General features: G+C 42.1%; 1 protein-coding gene across 1 annotated transcript; it reads right to left on the bottom strand.

The window, feature by feature from the left end:
- Nucleotides 1-591: 591 nt before the first annotated feature.
- strc1 (stereocilin 1) lies at nt 592-24,645 on the bottom strand. Its single transcript, XM_085759290.1, is given in 30 exon segments — nt 592-1,063; nt 1,066-1,151; nt 1,978-2,128; nt 2,730-2,827; nt 3,020-3,168; nt 3,289-3,431; nt 4,088-4,243; nt 5,041-5,216; nt 5,321-5,492; nt 5,778-5,868; nt 6,435-6,631; nt 6,743-6,878; nt 7,142-7,230; nt 7,339-7,474; nt 7,570-7,631; nt 8,188-8,328; nt 9,025-9,195; nt 9,294-9,332; nt 10,598-10,780; nt 10,876-11,005; nt 11,885-12,000; nt 12,971-13,157; nt 14,833-14,987; nt 16,077-16,187; nt 16,314-16,379; nt 18,438-19,057; nt 19,136-19,367; nt 20,169-20,930; nt 23,096-23,726; nt 24,625-24,645. Coding segments are annotated over 30 exon segments (5,472 nt in total). The 5' UTR covers nt 24,630-24,645; the 3' UTR covers nt 592-982.
- Nucleotides 24,646-26,409: the final 1,764 nt, after the last annotated feature.

Consider the following 26,409-nt stretch of genomic DNA (forward strand, 5'->3'; position numbering starts at 1 on the left):
AGCTATGTGCACAATTTTGTGATGGAAAATAATCTAAACATCTTAAACTTTTCAAATTTTTGCACAGAAATGTGCAGCGTATACTATCACAGTGTCTTACAGTATAAAAAAAGACCATCAGTGAGTTAGGATCTAAGGGCACAAAGACCTCTGGGTAGTGCTGTTGCAGCACTTTGATGCCCTAGTTTGGATACTTGACTCATTTTTATACACTCTAAGTCCATAATTATACTATTAACCTTAATCTTTCACAACGTTGATTTAAAGTGTTTTTAAAAGCACACAGTTTGTCAATCAATTCTTACAGCTGATGTGAGATATCTACTGTAGGAAAATCATTTTGCACAATTCCACTTTATATATGCATGAGTGCTAAAAACAGACAATCAGAGGCAGAGTGCTTTGTTTTAATAATTTAGGTCTACATTATCACACCATAAAGTGTGCACAACAATACAAAACTCACAGCAAAATAGACAGAAGCTGCTGACCAGTAGTGTTAGCTCCTATTGAGTATTGTCAATTTAAGATAACTCATCATCAATATATAAATGTAGCAAAGATTTAAGTTCTTACTCTGACAAAAAAATATTATATACTTTCACAAAAAATATACAGAACTTTGCAGGTTTGCAAGACAACTTTGTTTTGTTCATAATAAGTGTTTGGGTCACTTTTCTGGATATGGCGTCACATCCCTGAGAAGGACACATTGGGACAGTTGGATTCATACAGGTTTATCAAAATATACATAAATAAATAAATAAAATATATCTATGGGTGTTGGTTAGACTTGGTCGATGTATGGTTTACACTATGAAAATGTTTTTTCTTCTTTTAAATAAAACTTTTAATGTGATTTGTTTTGTGCTCAATGCTAAAGTGATAACTGCAGGTAAGAGTTACTGAGGACAGTTTATAGAAATCCTGAAGTGCTGCCTATTTCGAAGACGTGTGTGAATTATTGCACGGATCAATGAGATCATCTTGGTCCTGTGGCCCGAGGAGGCGTCTCTCCTGATCCGACAGGGGTGAGTGGGGTCATGTTCCAGGGCAGATCAGGTCAGGGCAGGGCAGGACGATCAGCAGCATCAGCAGTCCCAGCATGAGACACACAGGACTGTGGCTCAGCGCCAGCCCCAGTGACTTCCCTATAGGAACACAGTGAAACCAAATACAAATGTAGAGTCATGCAAACTATGATCCCTGCTGCACATCATCTGTCCGTTGTATATTTATCACAGTGAAAATACTTTTACTAACTAATTTGACCTCACATTTTGAGTTGAGCTCTGTTAACAATAAACAGTCATAACATCTAAAATTTCATTACACGTCACATTCCAGTGTAATAATAAGTAGAAGAACACTCAACTCAAGTGAACCGCTTCTGCTTTTTTTTCTTTTCATCCTAAAAAAGCACACAAACTTTTACGATTACCCTCAATGTGAATGTCATGTGTTTCTCGAGGGCTGCTATAAAATAAATTCAGTGGCTGCACAAACTCAGCCTCTCGCACAGTTTTGCACAGTGTCCTAATTCCACACTACATACCACTACTACAACCATGATTATATAAAAAGTTAAACGCCTTCTCTTTGGACATGCTGCTGATACACAGCTGAAATAGAGGAGCTACTTACAGCTGATAAGCAAAAATTAAAACAAATTGCAGATGATGTTGAGACAGCTCAAGTATCATCTCATAATAAATCACAAATTTAAAAAAAAAGTGCTTAAATTTCATGTGGTAACAGCTTCTCACAGTAGTGCACAGTCTTTTGGAACTTGTACACTTAAAAGACATTAAACTAGGAATATTATTGATATACAGTAGTATATACTATAGTATGTAGTATTAGTATTGATTTGGGACATAACTTTTAAGGACGTTGTTCACCAGATAAAATGAATTCTGCAATTCTGATGTGGTTTTAACAGTCTCTAACAGGGTTTCAAATATTTGTGTGATTTACCTCTGAAGTCTACAGGCCGGTTCTCCCAGGGTGTCAGCACCATAGCCAGGGCCGTCCTCTGAACATCTGACAGAGCAGACAGCTGCTCATTAGTTACCGCAGTCGCCTGCTCGTAGGAGAACATGCTGATCTGTCTGTGGTTCAGTGCCACCTTGAGGAAACAACAAAACACAGAGAGGATGATGAGCAGAGATCAGACGAGAAGACGTAAGATGTCAGGATAAATCAGGATTTATGAGGTCTGAAAAAAACATTATGATTTAATTTAGTCAAAAAAGGCTACAAGAAAGAAAATGATATTTGTTTATCATGCTGTCATTTGTTTTTCAATAAGTACATACTGGTATCATATGTTTGTCTTGAATATTTTTCAGTGGCATTTAGAAAAATGAGTTTAAACTTTCTATGTAAGAGACAGGATAGACGGTTCTTCCAGCTAATTCCCTCATTTTGAGAGATTTAAGGCAGCATGACTTTTTAAAATACTCTGTCTCTGATAAATTATTCTAGGTCATATTGCCCCAATCGGTTTCCTATTGTACTTTCATCCTTTGGACGGTTTGACTAGAAATTAAATTTCACTTTAATAATGTCTTGTTTCCATTTTCTGAAGCTTTGCAGGAACCCTGATTAAAGTACAAAGGTGAACATGGTTGGAGATACTTTGAACACCAGAGGACGAAATTAAAATCCTATTAAATCGCAAGAAACTGTGACTAACGCTTTGTTGTGTTCATTAAAATTCAACTTACATAAAACCGTTCAGGTGGTATTATTGAAATAGCCATGGGAGTGATTCCTTCGATTTGCTCTTTCACCAGAGCCGACATGGGGAAGTCTGGGAGACCAGCTGCAGAAGTGAAAATGTTTCAGAGAGAGTTTCAAAGTAGTACAAAGGTCTGAATCCAGTCACAAGACACAAGAGATTAAGAGTGTGCCAAAAATAAAAATAAAGATAAAAATAAATATGATGACTTTAACTTAAACTTGTGAACACATTGGACGACGCAGCTGATGGCGAAGACGGCGAGTGACCTTTTACCTGCCAGGACTCCGATCTCAATGAAGACGTCGGTTCCCCAGGAGCTAATTGGTCCGAAAGCAAGACTGTGGGTCAGCAGCCCGACCAGAGCCCCCAGCTGCTCCTCTGAGCAGGAGAGCTTCAGCTGGCCCAGCCACAGCACCGCCTTACTGCAGCCACCGGGGGGCGACACCACACGAGGAGAGAGAAAACACAAACATCCAAACGTCAAGGATCAGGAAAATGTGCTGAGGAGCATAAAATTAAAACGTCTGTTGTTATTAACTCACCTGAACTCTACGGCATTAAAAGAGTTAATCTCAGTGGTTTTGGCTCCACACACGATGTATCCCATAGACACCAGCGTGCTGGACTCGAGCTGGCTCGGGATCTGTTTGGTGGAGTTCAACACGGTGGTAAAGAGTGCAGCCAGCTGGAAGGAAAACAAAGGTTAGGATCTGGACATTATTCACACATCCACATTTTGATTTTAATTTTAATGCACTTTAGTCTCCTCTTTTTAAAACATTTTGTACAGTTTCTCCTTTAACTTGCTGAATGTCTAAACTTCCATCAGGATCAATTAAGTATCTATATATGTATCTGTATTGTAGCCTAATTAGGCAGTGGGAATAAATAAGTTCATACTTCTTCCCAATCCTTTCAAATTGCTTTCTTTTCATGGTCCTTTTATGTTTGCTTGTGGTTAAATGACTACATTTTACATTTTTAAATATTCGAATAAAGCTGAACAAATATGTATCTATCTCAGTATGTTAGCTACACTAGAACAACAGCACTGCAAAAAGAAGTGCATTTAACTTCATGGTAAGTTTTTAAAGATGTAGTTTGTTGTGCTGTGTTTTATCTATTGGATTATACTGAGAGATGTTTGTAATATTTAGTCTACTCTCTTTAATCTGAATTGTACGAATAAAATATTATAAAAATTAGATTTTCTATTAGGCAAAACAACGACATTGGCTGCTATGAATTCAACCTTTATCAACTCTGTCCATTATTTAATGCAAATGGCATACATTTTTTTGTGTAATGCAGTGTTGTTGGGTTGGTGGCTGACGCAGCTACCTGTCTGTTGTTCCAGGTGCTGATGGCGCCCAGAGCAGCGATGCTCCGGCGCTCCGTCAGTCTCAGGCTGCTCAGCTCCTCCACCGTCAGCTCAGCGGCTACTCCACCCAGCTGAGCGATCACAGACTGGTTGAAGGAGGAAACGGGTCCGTACATCTTCACGAAGAGATGTCGAATCCAGAGGAGAGGGACCCGGCAGAGACAGAGCAGAAACACAAACCGTTTAAAGGGATAGTTCAACACTTTGGCAAATTGGCCCATTGCCATTATCTCTATAGTTTTAGCAGTAGGTTCGTTACCTTTAATTGTCGGTGCAAGCTATTTTTAGAACGGCGGAGCAGAGCCGCGAGCTGCTCAGAGCTACGCTACGGAGGCTAATGGGATTTATTGGTTTCCCTCATCAAACTCAACAAATACACAATCCACCAACTCCAAAACGCTGTCGTGGACAAGTTGTGACCTGCACATTCACCACGCTATGAGATAATAACAGAACGTTACGAGACAGAGTTGTTTTAGAGATAAATTCATGCAAAACCACTGATGCGCGTTCCGGTCGGGGGCAGTTTTTCGGCAAGCAGTCTCTGTATTTACCTTGAAAACAACTCTAACGTTCTGTTATTATCTCATAGCGTGGTGAATGTGCAGGTCACAACTTGTCCACCAGAGCGTTTTGGAGTTGTTGGATTGTGTATTTGATGAGTTTGATGAGGGAAACCAAGAAATCCCATGAGCCTCCGTAGCGTAGCTCTGAGCAGCCTGCAGCTCTGTTCCGCCGTTCTAAAAACAGCTTGCACCGACAATTAAAGGTAACAAACCTATTCCTAAAACTACAGGGATTATGGCAATGGGCCAATTTTCCAAAATGTTGAACTATCCATTTAAGACCTGAGACCAAGGACAGGAAACTAAATGAACACATTGGCCGACTACAGACGACAAATGAATCTCACCTGTTTGACCCTCTGGAGCACCTGGCCGCGTTGGTAGGATGCAAGATACGGGTCATTGCCTATGAGCTCCAGACAGTTGGAGAAGTCGGATGGAGACATGTTGATCAGACTGTTGGAGGTCCAGGCCGCCGGAGGTATCGTGTGTAGGAGCTCACAGGAAGGAACCATAGGAGCCGCTAATAAATATATAATCAGAAGATCAATCATGTGTTATTTCATTGTTTTATATTTCTAACATTGTTTAAAATGTTGTATGCTTGACATGGAGAACAATGCTCACGTGACAGAGGGTTAATTTTGAGGAAGCCCAGGAAGAACTGAAGGACAAACTCCTTCTTTTTAAAAAACTCGCTCCTCTCGTCGTCGTCCAGGCAGCGACTCCCCACGTCGCCTCGTTCCCACTGGCGCTGGCTCATGAACAGCTTCTCTATCTGCCCCACCGTCATCAACGCCTGCAGCAACACACAGACAACACACACACACACAAACACACGGATCAGCACACTAATTGTTTATGGGGAAAACAGGAACTCCACCACCTGATCCTGACACCTACAGGTGATGTGACACCTGGGGGATTTATTTACAGGCCTGGAAAAGGGATCAGGTAACAATCCCGACACTGCACTGTGGGTTTCTGGAAATGAGTCTGTTAAAGCTGCGAGTTTCAAAATTTCCTCACTGTGTGGATCAATTTAAAATGTAAAAATAAATAAATAAACGAGCAGTGGACTCACCATGGGGACCTCCTGCAGGATGGCATCAGGCAGGAAGAAGAGGAACCGGTCCACCTGGCTCAGTGTGGTCTGGTTCCAGTTCTTTACTGGGCTGAGAGGAAAAACGACAAGAAATCATCTTCCTCCAGTTTCCTGCTATGTGAATATGTTTATCACATGAAACCTCACACATAGAAGTTCAATATTATATTTGAATGCAAACTTAAAGTCCCATGTGCATCCTTTAAAAGCCTTGTTATTAGGGGGATAATTTCTTAATTTTACTTAACTGTATTCATTTGCTGCATAACTAATTTCTCACAAAGGTTTATAATAAAATATAGATAACACAAATTCACTCAAAATCACAAATGTTAATATTATTTTACTTGAGCTTCAGAGTCAACGAGCCTGAATGTTTTAAACATTTCATTAGACAATGTTTTACTGTTTTCCTTTTTAATTTTTATTTATGTACCTCATTTAATTTTCTTATGATCTATTTTATAATTGAATTATTATGGGTTTTGGGTTGTAATTAATTATATATACACCCAGCATATGTAATGGCATGGTTATACTGCTTAATTAATTGTTCAACAAAACTAAAGTGCATATTTTACAATCCTGACAGTTCAAACCTTCAGTTCAAAGTGATAATTTAATAACATTTATTACCCGAAGGTGGCCGGATCTTGCAGGACTCGGCCCACGATGTCCATCTTGCTCCTGGTGTAGCAGAGCCCCAGGAGGAAGTGCAGGCTGTCGATGAAGAAGCTGCGCTCCACCTGGACGAAAACCTCGTCCACCACGAACGGAGCCATGACGCCCAGCGAGCGAAACTCCTCCTCGGTGAAGACGCCCGTGTACATGCCCTGTGGAGAGATCGATCAGTCTACATGTCACTCTGCACCTCGTCTCTCCCTATTCCTGTTTCTTTGCCTTTTAATTTTAAATTTTAAATAGTATATTGGCTCTGAACTGACCATCCCCTGCACTATTTTGTCCACCAGCAGCTCCTGTTTCGTTCTGGCCAGCAGGAGAAAGTGACGAGGTTCCTGAATGATCACCCTCCTCAGAGTGTCCATCATGTCTGAAGGAAACTTCTTTATTGTGCTCACACTGCAAGGAAACATGCAAGAGCAATATTATTATTGATATTTTTCAATATATTGTCAATAAATCTACAAATCACTGTTAATAAACTGCATATAAAAGCAATTAAATGTAACATTTGGCCTAGTCTTGTACCAAATACTTGCAGAGTTGTTTTCTATCAGCTCAATCATAAGTAGACTCTCACAGGGAAGAGTCTAGATATTCAATTCAAAGAGAAGTTGTCACCATATTAACAGTAAAGTTATAAATAGCAGTTTGTGACTCACGGCATGGACAGTGCGATCTCAGCACCAAGATCTTTGAGCAGCTCAGAGAAGAACTCGAGCTGATACAGCTCCTCGATCACACACTTTTTCTGTCCAGAAGAACAAAGACATATGACGTTGAAGATTTAAATCCAGATATATAATCACACACATTATAATATCTAATATCTTGAGAGACATTACAATCCTTAGTTTACCAGTGAGGTGTGCAGAGGACCGGGCTGCTGCCTGAGGACGCCCAGGATCCTTCGGACCGCAGAAGGAGACGAATCAGCTCGAAAACGTTCCTTTAAGACGGAGCAGCTCACACCTTGACCCAGCGTCCCCAGACTCCTGAGCACATAATTAATATAATAAGATATTAAAACATAAAGCTGCAGGGTTAAAAGAGGCTGAGCACATGTATCACAGACAGAACCTGCACTTACAGAAAATGATGTTCGATTATATTTGGTTTGGTTTCAAGCACCTCTCTGAAAATCGCTTTAGCCTGAGGAAGAAAACACAAGAAACAAAGAAACAAAGTTATGTTTATTGTTGCCGTAACGTGTCGTTTTGTGCTCGTCTCTGTACGATCAGACACGAGAGGGCAATTTGATATTCAGACGGTTTTTGTCTGCGCTGTTTGTACTCTCAGGCGACTCCATTCACAGTGTCACAGTGTTGATGACGTCTCCACTCAATAATTCAGCAGCTAATCAAGATACTGTCATATGCACCCACACATGACAAATTGAGGAAGCACGATATCATCACAAGATCATAACACAGAGTAAAAGTCACGAGGCCGGGGTCGGATCGGATCGGATGCTTTTACATATTCAAATTGTGTCTGAGGGCCAGTGGGGTCGATTACTAATTTATCTCTGCTAATCTGTTGATTTAACATTTTCTTTTTTTGCGTGAACAAGCAAAACTAAATTTCCCGGAGGACAAGAGATAAATTTGGTGCAAAATAAAACAGTTGACCTCCTCTGCATGTGCTCCCTCCCTGTGGATGGAGGCTCATGTGTGTGTGTGTGGATGCCCGATGGGCTGTTCAGTACCTGCTGTGTGTTCCAGGTTTTTGTGGACAGGTTGGTGCTGTTGTTCACGAGCAGACGGGTTCTGGCCAAGACGCTGAGCAGCGGCGTGCAGTAGAGCAACGGCTCCACAGCGTCCAGCCAATGCACCACCTCTGGGAAGCCCTGGTCAGAGCGGAGCCACAGTTTGTCAGATACACAAGAAAAAAACTCTAATAATGACTATAATATAAAAAAAATGAACAGCTTAAATCTTTCATATGTGTTATAAACAACATGGACAATAAACTATGTGAAAATGTTGTTATATTCTCTCTGATACAATATCCACCCAAAACTTTTTCCTTTTCACCAGTGACAATTATGTTTACAATGTGTATGCTTTTTTTTTAAGGTCTTGGTCCCTGTTTACAGATTTTCATAATTCAGTGGTAGTACTCAAAATGTATTATTTATTTGATCACAAAAAGAGGTTGCACTTCAACAAAAGGCTCATTCAAATCAGAGTGCTGAACCAAAGACTTAATATGAATCAAAAAGTTTTCAAATAACTTGCAATGGTAGCGCATCTTAATTAGTAAATTTGAGGACAAAATACTCACTTTTCACAGTATTTATTGAATTTTGACTTCTACTTTGTTATATACTTTTCTTTTCATAGATAGTGTTTTGGGCCCTTTTTTTTTATTATACACAATATGCTTTTCTGTGTCTTTTAACTTACTACTAAACTCCAAGAGAGTCCTGCACAATAACTCCTATGTGCCTGGACTGTTTGGTTTGGCAAATAAAATCTCTTGACTCTTGATAAACGATGCCCAATGTTTGAAGTGAGTGAAAATTCATTATTACAAGCCGTACCCATAGTTTGGTGGAGATGGCGTTGGCCTGTTGTGGGCTGAGGCCCGGTGTGTGCAGGGCCATGGCGGGCAGCGACGACAGCAGCTGGTCAGAGGTCAGGGTCAGCAACGTCTCCGTCTTTATGCCCGTGATGAGGGAGCCGAGCTCCTGCAGTCGACCTGGAGCCGTCAGCTGAGGAGGAGGAGGAGGAGGAGGAAGGTGTGAGTGTCAGGGTGTAAATATACAGAGAGTATACATTCATATTGCGATGTGTTTGCAAAATAACTCACTGTGGTTTCTGAAGAGAGTTTGTCTACGATCACAGCAGCCTGAAACACACAGAGTATGACGACAAATGAGTCAAAATAAGTAGCTGAAATACTCATCATTACTTCACCACTTAGTTGGATATAAGATAAAGTTCTGTGTGTCATTTATCTATTTGTTAAGTCTGAGGAGGTTCATCTTCTCCCAAGACGCCTTGTGAATTATAAAAAGCAAGACGACAGCTGTGAGGCTGAGGTGAAGGCAGGAGGCTCCGGTTCAGATGATCACTGAGGGGGAAGTGAAGCTCACGTCTGAACGAAGCCTCATGCAAACCGTCCGACAGCCTGTCAGCTGTTCCTCAGCAGCTACGAGCTCCACCAGCTGCTAGGAAACCCAACCAGGTACAACAATTAAAGGCTTATACAGATGAAAAGGAGTAAAGAGCGAAAGGAAATCCCCACTTAGTGCCAGCTGATTTTGACCAAAGAGTTAGTTCATGATTTAAAAAAAAGTATATGTTAGATGTCACTAGAAACTGAACTATAGAAGTCGGAAGTCAGAATCTTTATTGTCATTGCTTAACGCAGTGAAATTGAGGTAGCGGCTCTCGATTCAGCGCAATATGAAGTGCAATTAAAGTGACTATCACACTACATTTCCAATGAGCCGCCGTGCGCACGGTGAAATTCTTGGACTGGTGCAAGACGGACGAAAGCGAAAACATTTGCCTAGAATGTTTTCATTAATCAAGAATGAAAGTCGGAGGTTGGAAGACGATCAAATACCGTCGTAGTTCCGACCATAAACGACGATTCTGTGGCGTTATTCCCATGACCGGGCAGCGTCTGGGAAACCAAAACTAGGAAATGCTGGGCAAGTTGACCACTAAATAATAATGATAAAATAACTATAAAGAAAAAATGATATATTTATCAAAAATAGACCCATTAACAAGTGTGGGTAACATAGATTCATCCACATTAATATGAGACTCTTTTATAACCAAAAGCAAACTCCTCGGGGTCTCTTTAAATAATATAAGTTAAAAACAAAGCAACCAAGAACAACAAGTAAACAAAAAAAAACCACAAGGACAGTTATGTAAAAAGCAAATATAAAACATTTTCTGAGTAAAACAAAACAAAACACACATGGACATTGCACAGTTGAGTATTAGGTGAGAGTTCAATGTTTTCAGGATTGTGCAGACTTCAGCGCGATGACAGCTCTAGGATAAAAGCTGCTTTTCTTATATAGATGATAATGTGTGTGTGTGTGTGTGTGTTTTCCACGGTGTGTTACAGGTGCAGCGTGCTCCTCTCTCTACCTGCGCCGGGCTGAAGGAAACAGAGTGGAGGGCGGGGAGGACGGTCTGCAGCTGCGACGGTGTGAGATCCTGCAGGAAGGTGACTCCCAGCAGCGGCAGGAGGTGGGCGAGCTCGCCGAGTCGAGCCGGACTGAGCGAGGAGGGAACCTTTAACTCTGAGCTGTCCAGTAACACACTGGAGATCTACACAGACACAGACACAGAGACAGAACAGCTACTACAGTTATCATAAACACATTTGAAGTGTGATTATTAGGTGAGAACTGAACAACTCTTACCAGGTGGTTGGACAGAGTGACTCCCTGACGTGTGCAGTTCATCACGATGTCCCTCAGGACGCCGGCGGCTTCACTGTCTTTGTAGAGCAGCAGGTCCTCTGGGTCCGCCAGGCAGGAGAGTTTACCCAGCCTGAAAAATGAAAATACACACACTGGTTCAACACACATACACACACACCTACCAGATAACAGTGTATAAGTCTTAAAGGGATAGTTCAACATTTTGGCAAATTGGCCTATTACCATAATCCCTATAGTCCTAGGAGTAGGTTCGTTAGCTTTAATTGTCAGTGCAAGTTATTTTTAGAACGGCGGAGTAGAGCAGCGAGCTGCTCAGAGCTACACTACGGAGGCTCATGGGATTTCTTGGTTTCCCTCATCAAACTCATCAAATACACAATCCAACAACTCCAAAACGCTCTGGTGGACAAGTTGTGACCTGCACATTCACCACGCTATGAGATAATAGCAGAACGTTACAAGACAGAGTTGTTTTAGAGGTAAATTAATGCAAAACCGCCGATGCGCGTTCCTGTCGAGGGCAGTTTTTCGGCAAGCAGTCTCTGTATTTACCTTGAAAACAACTCCGTCTCATAACGTTCTGTTATTATCTCATAGCGTGGTGAATGTGCCGGTCACAACTTGTCCACCAGAGCGTTTTGGAGTTGTTGCACCGACAAATAAAGGTAACGAACCTATTCCTAAGACTATAGGGATTATGGCAATGGGCCAATTTGCCAAAAATGTTGAACTATCCCTTTAATTCATCAGTTTGCATAGTTATATGTTGTTTTAATAAAAAAAATTGGTTTGTTATTTCACCATTTACAGGCAACAGCAAACTAAATATGACTTAATAATTCATTTACTCTATTTGATTTCTTATTAACTTGTCTTATCATCTGAAAATCATTGGCTTCTCATAATTTACCCTGTGCCTGTAAAATGACAAAACCATGTTTGTTTGTTTGTTTGTTTGTTTTTGGAGACGAGGACTTTATTCCCCCACCTGGTAAAATCCTGAGCTGTGAGGTTTTTGAAGGTGCCGATGATGCTTTGAGCGATGAATTCCTGCTTCAGCGAAGTGAGATTGTTTCTCTGCAGCACGTCGAGTCCGTCCAACAGCTGTGGATAAACACAGTGACAGAAATAGAGAAGTGCCTGTTAACTGAATAAAACAACCACAAGGTCACACGATGTTCACAGGTGACAACAAAGAGAAGGACGGGACAAGAGGTTTGTTCAAAGGTAACACAGTCTGTTTCCAGCAGCAGCTCCTGTATTAGCACTAAAATATAATGAAATTGTGTTTTTCTAAACTATATCTCAGCAAAATGCCTCGATGTAAAAAGATTGATGGGACATCTGTGCACATTTTTTGGGAATGTGATTTTTTTTAAAGTTTCTGGAACTAAATTCGATCCTTCACACAGTCAGTCTTAAAAAATTAGATTTAAGCCCCAGTTTGTATTTGTTAAACGATATGTTGAATCTTCAGTTAGATAAGAAAAAAATGTAAAAAAAAAAATGTAAAAAAAAGGTTGGAGGCAACCTTTAAGGTTTTTATGGATCAAATATCAGTATTTTTTACCATTAGAAAGATTTACCTTGAAAAATATAACTGTGGTCATATGTAATGTTTCTATTATTTTCAAGTTTGAAGAAATTTTCCAAAGGGGACTAGTGATTAGCTTAGTTTAACCCTGAATCTGTTCCTTACGTAGCTGCGTAAACATGTGCGTAATGTCAGTCCTGTTATCTAACTCTTTGTAGTCAATCAGCATCGTTCTCAAAATGTGAAATTATTCCTTTAAAACCTTCGGTTACATCCACCTTTTGGTGCCGGGCGCTCGGCAGCTCTCTACTTTCCGGCCATTGTTAATTCATGTGTTCCTATCTTTACTTATTGAACATTAGTGACAAGCGTATGACACACATTGGTGGTGACAGAGAAAGAAGACGCTGTCTGAGCTTTTCTTTTGACCCACGATGTGACGAGGAGCCCGGCCGCCGTTGCCCCCGGGGCTAATCGAACTCAAGAGTCCTGCTTTCTCGGGTTTCGCAGCCAGGTGTCGGAGCTCAGAGGGGCTGTTACCTGAGCAGGTGAGAGGTGTTGGAAGTTGCGGAAGGGCAGGTAGGCGATCAGGTTGCCGGTGTCCCTGATGAGTGATTGATGACCTCTGCTGATGTTGGACGGAGACAAAACTTCGCTGAACCACGAGCCAAACGCCTCCCGCTGCTCCAGACTCATCTGCTCCAGGTTTCGGTTTATGGTCTCAGTCCTGGAGGAATAATAAACTTGGAAATTGGAAATGTTCCTTTGCAAAATTATGACATGTGGCCTTTAAAATGTCACGTTCGAGTAATTAACACATGGTGGGAGGTCAAAACCTGATATTTACTACAGTAAAGGCTGCATATAAATTACATTTTTAAAGAAATGACTTGACATTTGAGGAGTTTATTTATTATTTGCTTTCTTTTTTTTAGCACTAGGTGAGAACATTGATGCCAATTTTATATTTCTTTGAACATAAAGAGGATTAGAAACAGCTAATGGTTAATTAATTGATTTATGAGCTTGTCACTTTTGTTTAATCAACATATAAAAAAGTAAAAATCAATGTGTAAAAACAGAAACCTGTGGTTTTACATTGAGTCAAGCTGCCGGAATATGAAGCTATTTCTTTAAGTTGGGTGTATTTGTATTGCATAATACTGAATATGCGATTTCGCAGCACTGTTTTACTTTCACAATCTTTTATTCCTCCAAATGTTAAGCGTTACTTTTTGAGCACAGACTCCAGTGATGTTCATGTATCTGGTCCCTGGTTCAAATCCAGATTGAAATCCAGACTTTCTTGTTGTTCCACTGATCTGATGACCCACAGATCAACATCAAACACTTACACACACACACACATTAAAAGCTCTTTCTAGATTGAAATCCAGTCAGTGAACTAGTTTCCTTTACTGGTCATGTATAATGCATGTTCCTGGCACCTCGGGGTGCGATGACACATCACTTCTCACCGAAGCCCGACACCAGGCCAGTGACCAGATGGGAGCAATAACGTATGTAGGAAAAGTGAGACTGCATGATTGTGCAACATTGAAATAAATCAGGGTGTTGACCAGGTTCTCTCTGCTTATGCAACAGAGACAAACTCAGGAGTAACTGAACTAAATTCATCATTTAGCTGCGCAACATTGTCCATTAATCGACTGCAGAGGCTTGTTTCTGTCAACATGGAGGACGTTTGGTGAGGTTTTAGGCTCAGATTTATGGGAGGAGGTTTGTACTTGTTACTGCCATGTCTTGTGTTTAACAGCATCTGTAAACATGTATTCTTAATCACACAGCTCTACACCCACAGAGATAGTTCTGCTGTTAGAGTAATCACTACGGTGGCCCGGAGAGCTCTATTCCCTGCTACTAAAGGGAACACAAAAACACAAACGCTACAATTTGATAACAAATGGGCTGAAAAAATCCCCAGAGAAGTGGGGAATCCAAAAAGGGCTGCACCTGGCTAAAGACTGATGCTAAGCTAACGGTACATATTTGAAATAATATCTGAATTATTTGATATTAACGTCATGAAAGCCAAACAAACTCACTTTATTTTGCTTATTTTAAAACTCCACAAACAGGAAGCTCTGTTGTAACTCTTCTGTTGTGTTGTGAGTTTTTTCAGTGCATGTGTCACGTGAATGATGTTGTTTTCTGACTCTGTAGCCTGTCTGTATCTTTGCATGTGTTGTCTTTAAAAAAAAAAAAAACTTTATTGCAAAGCTTCGTGCCTTCACATGCTTAATCACTAGTTTAATTCTCTTTGTGTTTTTGTACTTTGCATTTGTTTTCCAGGTATATATTCATAAAGTAAATAACAAACCCTAAAGAAAACAGACAAACGTATAATCAGGTCTCATGGAGAGAAAAAAAAAATCACGTACACAATGGGGTCGTTCTGCAGCGGGGGCAGAGCCAGGATGTCGGCTGGACTGGCTGCAGCCAGCAGAGGAGCCAGCTCCCGGAAGAGACTCCCGTCTTTGACCACGTGGGTCTGCAGCAGCACGGACACCATGGTGGACAGGTAGTTATCAGGCAGCTGGGAGACAGAAGCAGACGTATGAGCCAGAGTGGGACCTGTTTGGTTTGGTTTATTAAGATCCCCATTAGCTTTTGCAAGGCAGCAGCTATTCTTCCTGGGGTCTTTTCATTTTCATAAGTGACAATACAAACCAACTGCAAACGACACATACTTCATACAGAGAAAACAAAGAACACATACAGAAGACACATACTTAATACATACACATACAAACAAAACATCCAAGACGAACACCAAACATACAACTTAACAGCTCCTACATTGAATCATTACAAAACATAAATTTTACTATGTATCCTGTCACACAAGGATGCCATGACCCAATTTACAGATTTACACTAATGGTCAAAATTATGATCCAAATAATAATCTCTTAGTTTCATTTTTTAAAACTAACCCTGTTTCTTTGTTGTATAACATAATCAGGAAGGGCGTTCCACTCCTTCATAGCTCATAATATTATGTCATAATATTATGTTGCAATAGACTACTATTAAATTAGGCAATCATGTTAAGTTGAATTCAAGCATGTTAATACACCTGCGTTGAACATTTATGCTCATGCTCATTATCTCATGTATACTCTTCTATAATCACGTAACTATTTTATAATCATGTAAAAAGCTATTATTCCTCTTGATCATGTCATGTCTATAATCATGTAACTATTTTATAATCATGTAAAAAGCTATATTATTCCTCTTGATCATGTTAACTCATTTACATTGTACTACTTATATGCATTTCTATAATCTTGTTAATATATTCAGGATAAATGATTTTATGTAATTCTTTGTATAAACACTGTATTGTTGGAATAAGTGTTTGATTTAATGTGGACCCCAGGAAGAATAGTCTTCATCTTTATGTAGACTAATGGGGATCCAAAGAATACAATAAACAACATAGCTCTATATAATACTGTAGGTTGAGAAAGTGTCCTCCTGGGTAAAGTAAAATAACCTCCAGCAGCTTGTCGAGTTGAGTAATTACAGTGTGTGTGTCTGTTCCTGTGTCATGAACTGAGACTGATCAGATTCTGTGTGAAGCAGCAGGAAGAGAGAAGCTGAGCTGAGCTTCACTCACCTGCAGGATGTCCTTGTTCCTGCTGTAGTACTGAAGGATCAGTCTGACGGTGGAGATGTGAGCTGAGCCGAGCACCGACTTCAGGCGGCTCAGTGGGATGTTGAAGTATTCCTGAAAACACACACACACACACACACACACACACACACACACACACACATGAGTCTGTTAGTCCAAATACACATGAAAAAGACTCAGTAAAGACATTTGTGTTTAGGTGACGACCGTTTATCTCACGTTAATGACAAAGACTCCATCGTTGGTCACGTCTCTGGCCGTCTGCATCAGGCTGGTTAGTACAGTCTGCACAAAGGAAACACACACACACGCACACACACACACACACACACACACACACACACACGCACACAGTTGAGACACCGTCTGATGAGGCGTTAATGGCGCCGTATAATCTGGGAGTGTTGACACTTTACTTTAATTGTCAAACTCAAGTGTAGTGACTCGACGCAAAGAGATTCATCAGGCTGATATCGATGACAGCAACAGTACACCAGCTGTAGGCCGCGCCCACACACACACACACACACACACACACACACACACACACACACACACACACACACACACACACACACTGCTATACAGTGACACTAACGGAAACTGATATGTGTGAATAATTAGACAAACTATAAAGTCAGTGAATTGTTCTGCGCAGAAACTGATTGAGCCCCGATGAATAAAAGATGAGAGAGAATCTATTCAGACTATTAACTCTGATTAACCTGCTGAGTTTTATCCACTGGTTTTTTACTGAACAAAAGATTCTTCACTCTCAAAATATAAAAAATCCTCAATCTTAATGAACCAACACAAAAAAAGCTATTGAGACATTATTATAATTGATAAGTGATGATAGTCCAGTAATTTAACAGTTTTTCCTTCTCTGTCTGGCTGTTTGTCACTCGTTACTTCAGACTATAACACATGTGATCAACTAATAAATAATGATGCACCATTATTGATTTACCCAACCAGAAGTATATAATGTGAATATCATTAGCCCCATTTTTATTAATAATAAACTGTATATGATTTTCTGCAGTTCTCTCATATTTCTACATTTACTTGAGTACATTTATTTAGACTAATTAGTACTTTTTCTTTTGATTTCGAATGGTTTTTGCACATGTTGCTGGTTTTACTTTTACTGAAGTGTCATCTTTAATGCAAGACTAGTAATAGTCTCATGACTAGTAATGCAACAATGGTTTAAAAACAACTAACCGGACTTGGGACTACTTGAATAACTACTTATCTATCGTGTTGTTTTAATGTCACTGCTTTGTTTTATCCCATCTGAGTACTGTGATCTATATTTTATTTACTGTATTATCTTATCCTGACTGTGTAGTGTACTGTTATCTGTATTTCATTTATTGTATTGTTTTTATTCTATGTAGTGTACTGTTATCTGTATTTTATTTATTGTATTGTTTTTATTCTATGTAGTGTACTGTTATCTGTATTTTATTTATTGTATTGTTTTTATTCTATGTAGTGTACTGTTATCTGTATTTTATTTATTGTATTGTTTTTATTCTATGTCAGTGTTTTTCAACCTTGGGGTCGGGACTCCACGTGGGGTCGCCTGGAATTCAAATGGGGTTGCCTGAAATGTCTAGTAAATGATAAAAAAATATATATCTTTTTTTTCAGCTAATTATTATCTTATATATCTTTTTAAAATTATGATTAAAACACCACACACAATCTTAAACAATTGTATTATTATACTTTCACTTTCTCGAATATAAATAAATAAAATGCAGCTGCAATTACGTGATCGCGGAGTCGCCAGAAATTTGTGATGTCAAAATAGGGTCACGAGCCAAAAAAGGTTGGGAACCACTGGTCTATGTAGTGTACTGTTATCTGTATTTCATTTATTCATTAGGGACTGCAGATGCAAATTAGTGGCTCTGTTATAATCTGGCATATTTACAACAGTATTCTTTTTACTATTGTTCATCAATATGCACTGTCCCTATCCAAATAAAGTATTATTATTAGTAGTACTTCTACATTGCAGTAATGCTACTTGGGGATAAGCTGGTGCATATTCTCATTTGCCCAGGTCATAGTATTTCAAAGGAGGTTAAATCGAAAGCAACTGGACTTAGGCAGTTTGTCTAGACAGCCTTTCACCTCTCATCCAAGAGGCTTCATCAGTTCATGTAGCATCTGACCAGGCTGGGACTGGTCCAACTATCTGGTGTGGAGACTCACTATTTAACCTCTTGTGTGGGCGTACATCATCACCCTTGTGAAGACAAATAACTAAGTCCAGTTGCTTTCGATTTAACCTCCTTTGAAATACTTGGGGATGTGGATATTACGTACCCCGAAGCACTGCAGCAACACCCTTTTTTTGTCGAAGTTGTTTTCCCTCTCCAGGTAGCGAACCACAGACGCCAGCACGCCGAGTCTGATGTTTTCGGTGACGTGCAGCGAGGTGTTCTGGACCTCCTCCAGCGCCAACAGGACCACCACCGTGGCGCCGACCGCCTGCTCCAACACCGCGGACACGGGCGGACTCAGCAGAGCCTCCACCCGGGACCTGAGGCTCTCCACCCAGCAGCGCAGCATCATGGACAGCGCCGCGGCGGGACTGGCGCCGGGCCGGCAGGCGGAGGTGAAGTCGGCCGAGCAGCTCCAGTTGAAGCGCTTCACCAGGCTGCGGGCCAGGCAGGAGTCGGGGTCCGAGGTGGTGGTGGTGGTGGTGGCGTTGTTGTTCTTGTTGTTGTTGGTGTAGTTGGTGTAGGCGGTGCAGATGGTGCCGACCCACACGCTGGACGGCTCCCGCGACAGGAGGAACAGGAGGATGGTGTTGGGGCAGATGGAGGAGATGAAGTTGGCCTGGTCGTGCTCCCAGCAGAGCGTCAGGACGGCGGCGTCCGGGAGCGACACGGTCCAGCTGCGGTACTGACACTGCTCCGCCGGGTCGAACCCAGTCAGCCCGCCTCCCGGTCCCTCATCACCACCATCATCACCATCATTACCACCGTTACCATCACCATTATCTCCTCCACCACCGCCACCATCTCCACCATCTCCACCACCACCGCCAGGAGAAACCCCGGTGCCGCTGTCTGATTGGTTGGCACAGTGCTGGATGAGCCAGGTGTTGTCCTGGTTGGTCAGCAGGTTCTGCAGGACGGTGTGGTTGTTGCAGACGATGGCGGTGAAGTTGAGCGGGTCGCTCTCGGCGCAGAGGGCGAGCTCGGTCATGTCCACGATGACGGGACGGGTCCACTCAGAGTACCTGCACACCTGGAGCAGAGACGATCAGATTACAAAGTCACACAGAGTTCAAAACAAAAGATTGTGCAATTTTTATAGAGAAACATATAAAACCCTCTTAGCACAGTAAGTTACACAATAAACATTCAAACAATTGCACCATGGAACGTTACGAGACAGAGTTGATTTAGAGATAAATGCAGAGACTGCTTTCCGGAAAAACTGCCCCCGACGGGAACGCGCATCAGCGGTTTTGCTTGAATTTCCCTCTAAAACAACTCTGTCTGGTAACGTTCTGTTATTATCTCATAGCGTGGTGAATGTGCAGGTCACAGCTTGTCCACCAGAGCGTTTTGGAGTTGTTGGATTGTGTATTTGATGAGTTTGATGAGGGAAACCAAGAAATCCCATGAGCCTCCGTAGCGTAGCTCTGAGCAGCTCGTGGCTCTGCTCCGCCGTTCTAAAAACAGCTTGCACCGACAATTAAAGGTAACGAACCTACTGCTATAGGGATTATGGCAATGGGCCAATTTGCCAAAATGTTGAACTATCCCTTTAAGTAGTGTTTTGTGTGTTGGTTATATGAGAAGTCAAAGCATTCAAAGACATTATGAAACAGTAAATAACTGTGTGTTTGATGATGATTGCTCTTTGGCCAATAACCTATTTATACCTGCAGAACTACATGGTGCGTATGTCGTGCTGATGATGTTCCTGTGACTGAAATGTGGAATAACTTGAATCTTTTTTTTTTTACAACTAAAGACCCTCTCCAACTTTTTAAAATATAGCATTTGTCACATTTGTCATGCATACATACACAAAACTCACCTTTGGCAACACCTTGATGTCGTCCATGTCCGTGCAGACCGACACCAGCCATTTGTTCTGGGGGTTTTCCAACAGCTTCTCCAACACGGCCGCCTTGCAGCAGACGTTCTTCTGAAAGGCCAGCTCGTCGTTGTGCCAACAGAAGCCGACCACCGACACGTCCACCTGCCGCTGCCCCCACGTGTGGTAGTCGCACCAGTCCGAGATGCTGAGGGGCTGCGTCGGCTTCGGGGTCGGGATGGTCTGAGACGTCTGGCAGTGATTCTCCAGCCAGTCGTTGGCCGGGTTACCGAGGAGGCCGCTCAGAAAGGTTTTGTTGGAGCAAACCGCTGTGGCGAAGCCGCTCTGGTCGAGGCGGACGCACTGCAGCAGAACATCTGGAGGGATCTGGGACAAGTCGTGCCACTCCGAGTACTGACAGGACTCTAACGTGGAGGGATCGGTGTCGGGGAACGGCAGCGGAGGAGGCAGGCGAGTGCAGTTGGGCATGAACTGGAAGTTTTCAGGGTTGGAGAACAAGAGCATGAAGAAACCCGTGTGCTCGCAGATGAGGCCGGTGAGTCTGGGCCCGTCCAGGCTCATGCAGAACTCCAGGAGGAACGGGCCGACCGGCACCGCGGGCGCGTCCAGCCACTGCTCGTAGGTGCAGAGGTGAGTCACCATGTAGCCGAGGTCTGCGGACGAGTTGGAGCAGTAGGTGTAGAGCCAGCTGTTCATCTGGTCCGACAGCAGCTTCCTCATCAGCTGGGCGTTGTTGCACACCTGTGTGGTATATATTGATGTGTTGATGAAAAGAAGGGATCACCGGCGCTGACACGTCTTCGCTTGTATTCAAAAAGCAAGTTTATTAAAGCAGAAGTAAGCGGAATGTTTGTGTTAATATAATACCCCATGCTGTGCACTTTTCTCTGGGTTTATCTACTGCTGATATCCCTAACAAGATGTACCATTGGTTTTGAGTACCTGTAATCTGCTTAATATTGTTTATACTGCCCCTTCCTGTTGCCTCTTTCTGGAGCTCTAGCAGCAGGCACAGGTCATTTGGCCAATCAGAAGAGAGAATGAGAACCTCTCCTCTGATTGGCTCACTGTTTTTGAGTGGCATGTGGTCGGGCCAATCACAGGCAAGTAACTGAAACCTAAGCTGCATTCATAAAAATTGAAAAAAAAACAACTGGTCACGGTGGGCGGAGTTACCTTGTGTGTGACATCACAGAAAGGAGGAAGTGCTATCCACTCGTCTGTTCCTACAAATGGGCGGTGTGCGTTTTTCCGTTTATGACCAGTTTGATGCATGGGGCAGTATATACGTGGCCCAGAGACCTCCCCAAGCACGAAAAAATAACCAAAATCACATTTTTCATGCCATGGGGCCTTTAAATAGTTATATCTTCCAACAGCAATCACTTATATTGAGTGTTTGGTCTGAAACACGGGTCTGTCAGTCACTCTGCTCTGCTGTAAGCCGAGGAGAAAACTTTCCTTGTATCCTACAACCTTTATCCAATGAGGAGAGAGAACGACATAAAGGGGCGGTCCTCTCTGTGTGTGCAGCCAAGGGATGTGCGTGAATGTGGTGACGTAGGGACGAGGGCGGGGACTGCTAACTCCGTTAGCCAAAACCACCGGATCGCTTACTTCTGCTTTAACAAGAAGAAGAACAGTGTACAAAGAATGTCGAATCCTGGAACATCTCGAATGCCAATATGAGAAGTCCTCGCGACTGGCCCAAAGCTCTGACTTATATACCTTCTCTGACACCCCCATCTCCAAACAGAGAGGGGCCCTAAACCAGATGTTGAATGATAAACTGTAAACTGTCTTGTCTGTAACAACATCTATTGCACGTCTGTCCGTCCTGGGTGAGGCATCCCTTCTCTGTTGCTCACCCTGAGGTTTCTCCGATTTTTCCCTGTTAAAAGGGTTTTCCATGGAGTTTTTCCTCAGTCGATGTGAGGGTCTAAGGACGGAGGATGTTGTTATGATGCCATGTAAAGCCCTTTGAGACAAACTGTTTATAAAAAACGGGCTATACCAATAAAATTGCCTTGCCTTGCCCTTGACCTACCCCCTAACTTTTAGGCAAGAATGAACCCACTGCCTTGTATCTCAAGGGCCCTCAACCATTAGGGAGACAGCAGAATCAACAATTACCTTAAACCAGGCACATTGCATTCAATCAGATTACTTTTTGGGCAAAACATGTCCATCAAGCCGAGCACCAATTTGCACACTCTTTCAGTTCCAAGACAAGAAAGAATACATGATGATGATAACAAGATATTAAAGTTAAGAACACTAAGGAGTTTGTAGGGCTGTTCGATTTTGCCCAAAAATAAAATCTTGATTTTCTTCTCTGAAAAATCGATTTCCGATTACGATTTTTTTGTTAAATGACAAACTATTTTGTGTGCTGTTTGTGTCTTTTTAAATGGACCTAGAGTCTAATTTAAAAAAATTAATCTATCTATCTATCTATCTATCTATCTATCTATCTATCTATCTATCTATCTATCTATCTATCTATCTATCTATCTATCTATCTATCTATCTATCTATCTATCTATCTATAAATGTGAGAGCTGTAACTGTGTAGTGGAAAAGGGCCATTGGTCTTTTTGGCAACGAAATCCTCACTGGTCATAGCAAAATGCCGACATGCTTGTTTCCAGTGTGTGGGGACAGCAGTGGGAGAGCGTGATGGGAGGAAGGAGGCAGCCGTCATTACGGTAATTCAGCGCAGCCCAGATTCATGAACGGGGGCTTACCGTAATTACCCTAGTTAGAGTAAAAAATCGATTTTTACGATTTCAAAAAATCGATTTTTACGACTTCAAAAAATCGATTTTTACGATTCCAAATAATCGCGATTACGATTTTAAATCGATTAATCGAACAGCCCTACTAAGGAGTATAATATACTACACCTGCTGCACAAACTCCTCGCGCCCGTTGTCGCTGCACAGCGTCACCAGGACGGCCTCCACCGTGTTGTTGTTGTCCAACCAGCTGTTGTAGTTGCAGGCCAGCAGCTTGAGGTTGGGGGCTTCTCTGGCTACTCGGAGGAGGGGGGGAGTCTCGGTGGGGGGAGGAGGAGGAGGAGGAGGAGGAGGAGGCTGCAGCTTCCCGGCGCCGCAGTCCGACGACCTGCTGAGGAGCGGAGACGCCAGCGCCTGAAGGATGTAACAGGCGTTGCTCCACACCTGCTCTATCTGCCCCGGGCCGAGGAGGCTCAGCGCCCGGCAGAAGGTGAGGACGGACGTGGACGAGTTGTTGGCTCTCGACCCGGCCAGGACGTCGGCGCAGAGCGTGTCGTTGAGCCTGGCCAGGTTGCGGCGGTCGCACCTGAGGAGGACGGTGTCGTCGTCGTGGTCGTCGTCGTGGTGGTTGTTTCCAGCGGAGGAGGAGCTGCGCTGGAGCGGGACCCGGACCCGGAGCGGACTGCGACACTCTGGGCCTGGATACGTGCACGCGGACTGATCTGGAGCCAGGAAGATGTCCAGCAGGATGTCGACGATGGAGTTAGTGAAGGACCAGTTCACGTTGTGGTTCATCCCCCTGAACAAAGCACATGTCAGGATTCATTCTTTGCAATCTTTTATTTATCAATCTTTTATTTTCGTGTTTACTGCCTTTGTTGGAGGGGTTTTGTTGTCCTTTTATTGTCCTGTGTCAATTTTTATTCCAATAGTTTCACTTAAAGGGATAGTTCAACATTTTGGCAAATTGGCCCATTGCCATAATCCCTATAGTCATAGCAGTAGGTTTGTTCCCTTTAATTGTAGGTGCAAGCTATTTTCAGAACGGCGGAGCAGAGCCGCGAGCTGCTCAGAGCTATGCTACGGAGGCTAATGGGATTTCTTGGTTTCCCTCATCAAACTCATCAAATGCACAATCCAACAACTCCAAAACGCTCTGGTGGACAAGTTGTGACCTGCACATTCACCACGCTATGAGATGATAACAGAACGTTACCAGTTTTAGAGGTAAATGCAGAGACTGCTTGCTGAAAAACTGCCCCCGATAGGAACGTGCATCAGTGATTTTGCATGAATTTACCTCAAAAACAACTCCAACTCTCAGACTATGACGATAGGGATTATGCCAATCAGATGCATGAATTTCAGAAGAAAACATGGTGACTTTGTTACACAATTGACTCTGCATAAGATGCAGAATTCATTTAATCTGAATATGATGAAATAAATGTAAGGTCTCGCATACTGCTGCAGGACTTTTGCCTTGTGATTGGACGTTTCTTCGCAAAATGCACCTGGTTTACTTCTCCTATTAAGTTTTTCCAGCACTTTGCCAAGTGCCACTGACTTTTCCTAATATGTTTGTGTGTTGTTTGTAAAGTTTCTTGCCTAAAGAGTCATTGAATTACTTCAACACAACCTCCTGTGCATGCACAACACAACAAAACAGACAACCAGTCTTGAAATCATTGACTTACCACATAATGAGCTGCTTGAGATCTCCTGCAGAACAAGTGGGGAAACAGTTAGAAAGAGCATCTAAGAAAAAATGGTTATAAACGCTGATGAAAATGATGTTTGACCTTGTTTGCAGGACTCTTGTGCATCTAGAGACGGCACACTGACTCCAAACTGTAGAGCTATTCTGATGAAGTCCAGTGGTACTTGGAGTAAAGTTGACATGAAGGTGGAGACGTTCATCACGGCTGCATCAGCCAAGAAGCTCATGGCGCTCATCAGACTCCCACACAGAGGGAAACCTGACAGGATGTTTATCAAGGTTTGCTGCAGAGTGTTTAGAGCCGTCAGCGCCGACCCCCCCATCCTGAGGTAGAGTCCGGAGAAGCTGAAGTCGTCGTCGTCGTCGTCTCTGCCGCCCAGAGGGGAACAGGTCTGGGATCTCAGGGACGACACAAACAGCAGCAGCGGTTTCCCCATCTCCAGAGTCACGGCCTTCGTTAACTCGGCCTCCAGGCCACAGTCCTGCCTCCCGGACAAAATACAGACTAACATTTTAGGAAGGTCGTCCATGAATCTCTCTCTGAGCAGCGGCTGGACGACGGAGCGCAGGTTACTCAGCGCGCTGTAATAAGCATCGAGGGAAAAACTCTCCTCTGGGGGAGAAGAGACGAAGCTCCGAGCGTTTTCCTCGTCTCCAGACAGAGAGCGGAGCTGGTCGATGAGTCTGTGGATGTCGTCCTCTAACGTGGTGGTTTTCTCTGGAGCCTCGTCTCTCTGTTTCTGTACGACTCTGGGTTTTGAAGACGTGTGTTTGGCATCACACAGGATCCCTGTAAATGGAGGAAAACAGAACAGAGACAGTCAGTCAGTTCAGTATCTCCACTCTGCTGTTAGAAAGTCACAATTATTGACTTTAAATGTTGAATTAGTGCTATTTTAGAAATTGTATTGTTGATTTTGACCTTGTATTTCTTATCTTATCTTCTGTTTTCACTGTTGTTTGTCTGTGTGTATTGAAATCTTGTTGAAAACTTCTTTTTATGTGACTTTAGAGGCCAACAAAGAGATTTTCAACCTCCACAATAAGTTTTTCTTCTCCTGATAGTTTTATAAAAGCAGGTTGGTATCTACTTTGATGCTTTTAAATCAATCTCATTTTGTGTCTTTGTTTATTTATCAATAATTTTACTCTTATTACCATTATCCTGTGTTTTTATCTTTTTATTTTAACTAATTTTGAAAATTCAATTTTTTGTTTTGTTTGTTCGTTTGTTTTATGTTTTTAATTAATGTGACTATGTGTTGAAACTATGTGCTGTCATTCTTGGCCAGGTCTCTCTTGCAAAAGAGATCCTGGATCTCAATGGGACAAACCTGGTTAAATAAAGGTTATAATAATAAATAATAACTTGTTAAAATAAATGCTGTATTTATTTGCTTTTCTTTCTAGTGCTCTTGAATATGAAGAAATTCAAGGGTGCTACACAAATGAGGTTTACCTATTTTAAAAAAAAAGATATGTAGGCTACAACAGATCAGGGACTGTATAAGACTTCAAGTTTAATTTTTATCTGACCATTGAGGTTTAAAAAATAAACTAGTGCTTCCTTTTGTTTTACTTTACTAGATGATAAAAGAAAACTAAAACACTGCTGGTTCCAATGAGAGAAAATAAATCTATTAATGAAGTTAGCTGTATTGACATTGTAAACCATTGATACATAACTAAACAATGATATTATTTACAAATCCCAGTTAATCCCTGGTTTTTAATTAGGACTAGAATAAAAGTCTCTTACCAA

Source organism: Trachurus japonicus, chromosome 3 (assembly GCF_045865225.1).
Source record: "Trachurus japonicus isolate A0001 chromosome 3, Traja_1.0".
In the NCBI taxonomy this organism is placed as follows: domain Eukaryota; kingdom Metazoa; phylum Chordata; class Actinopteri; order Carangiformes; family Carangidae; genus Trachurus; species Trachurus japonicus.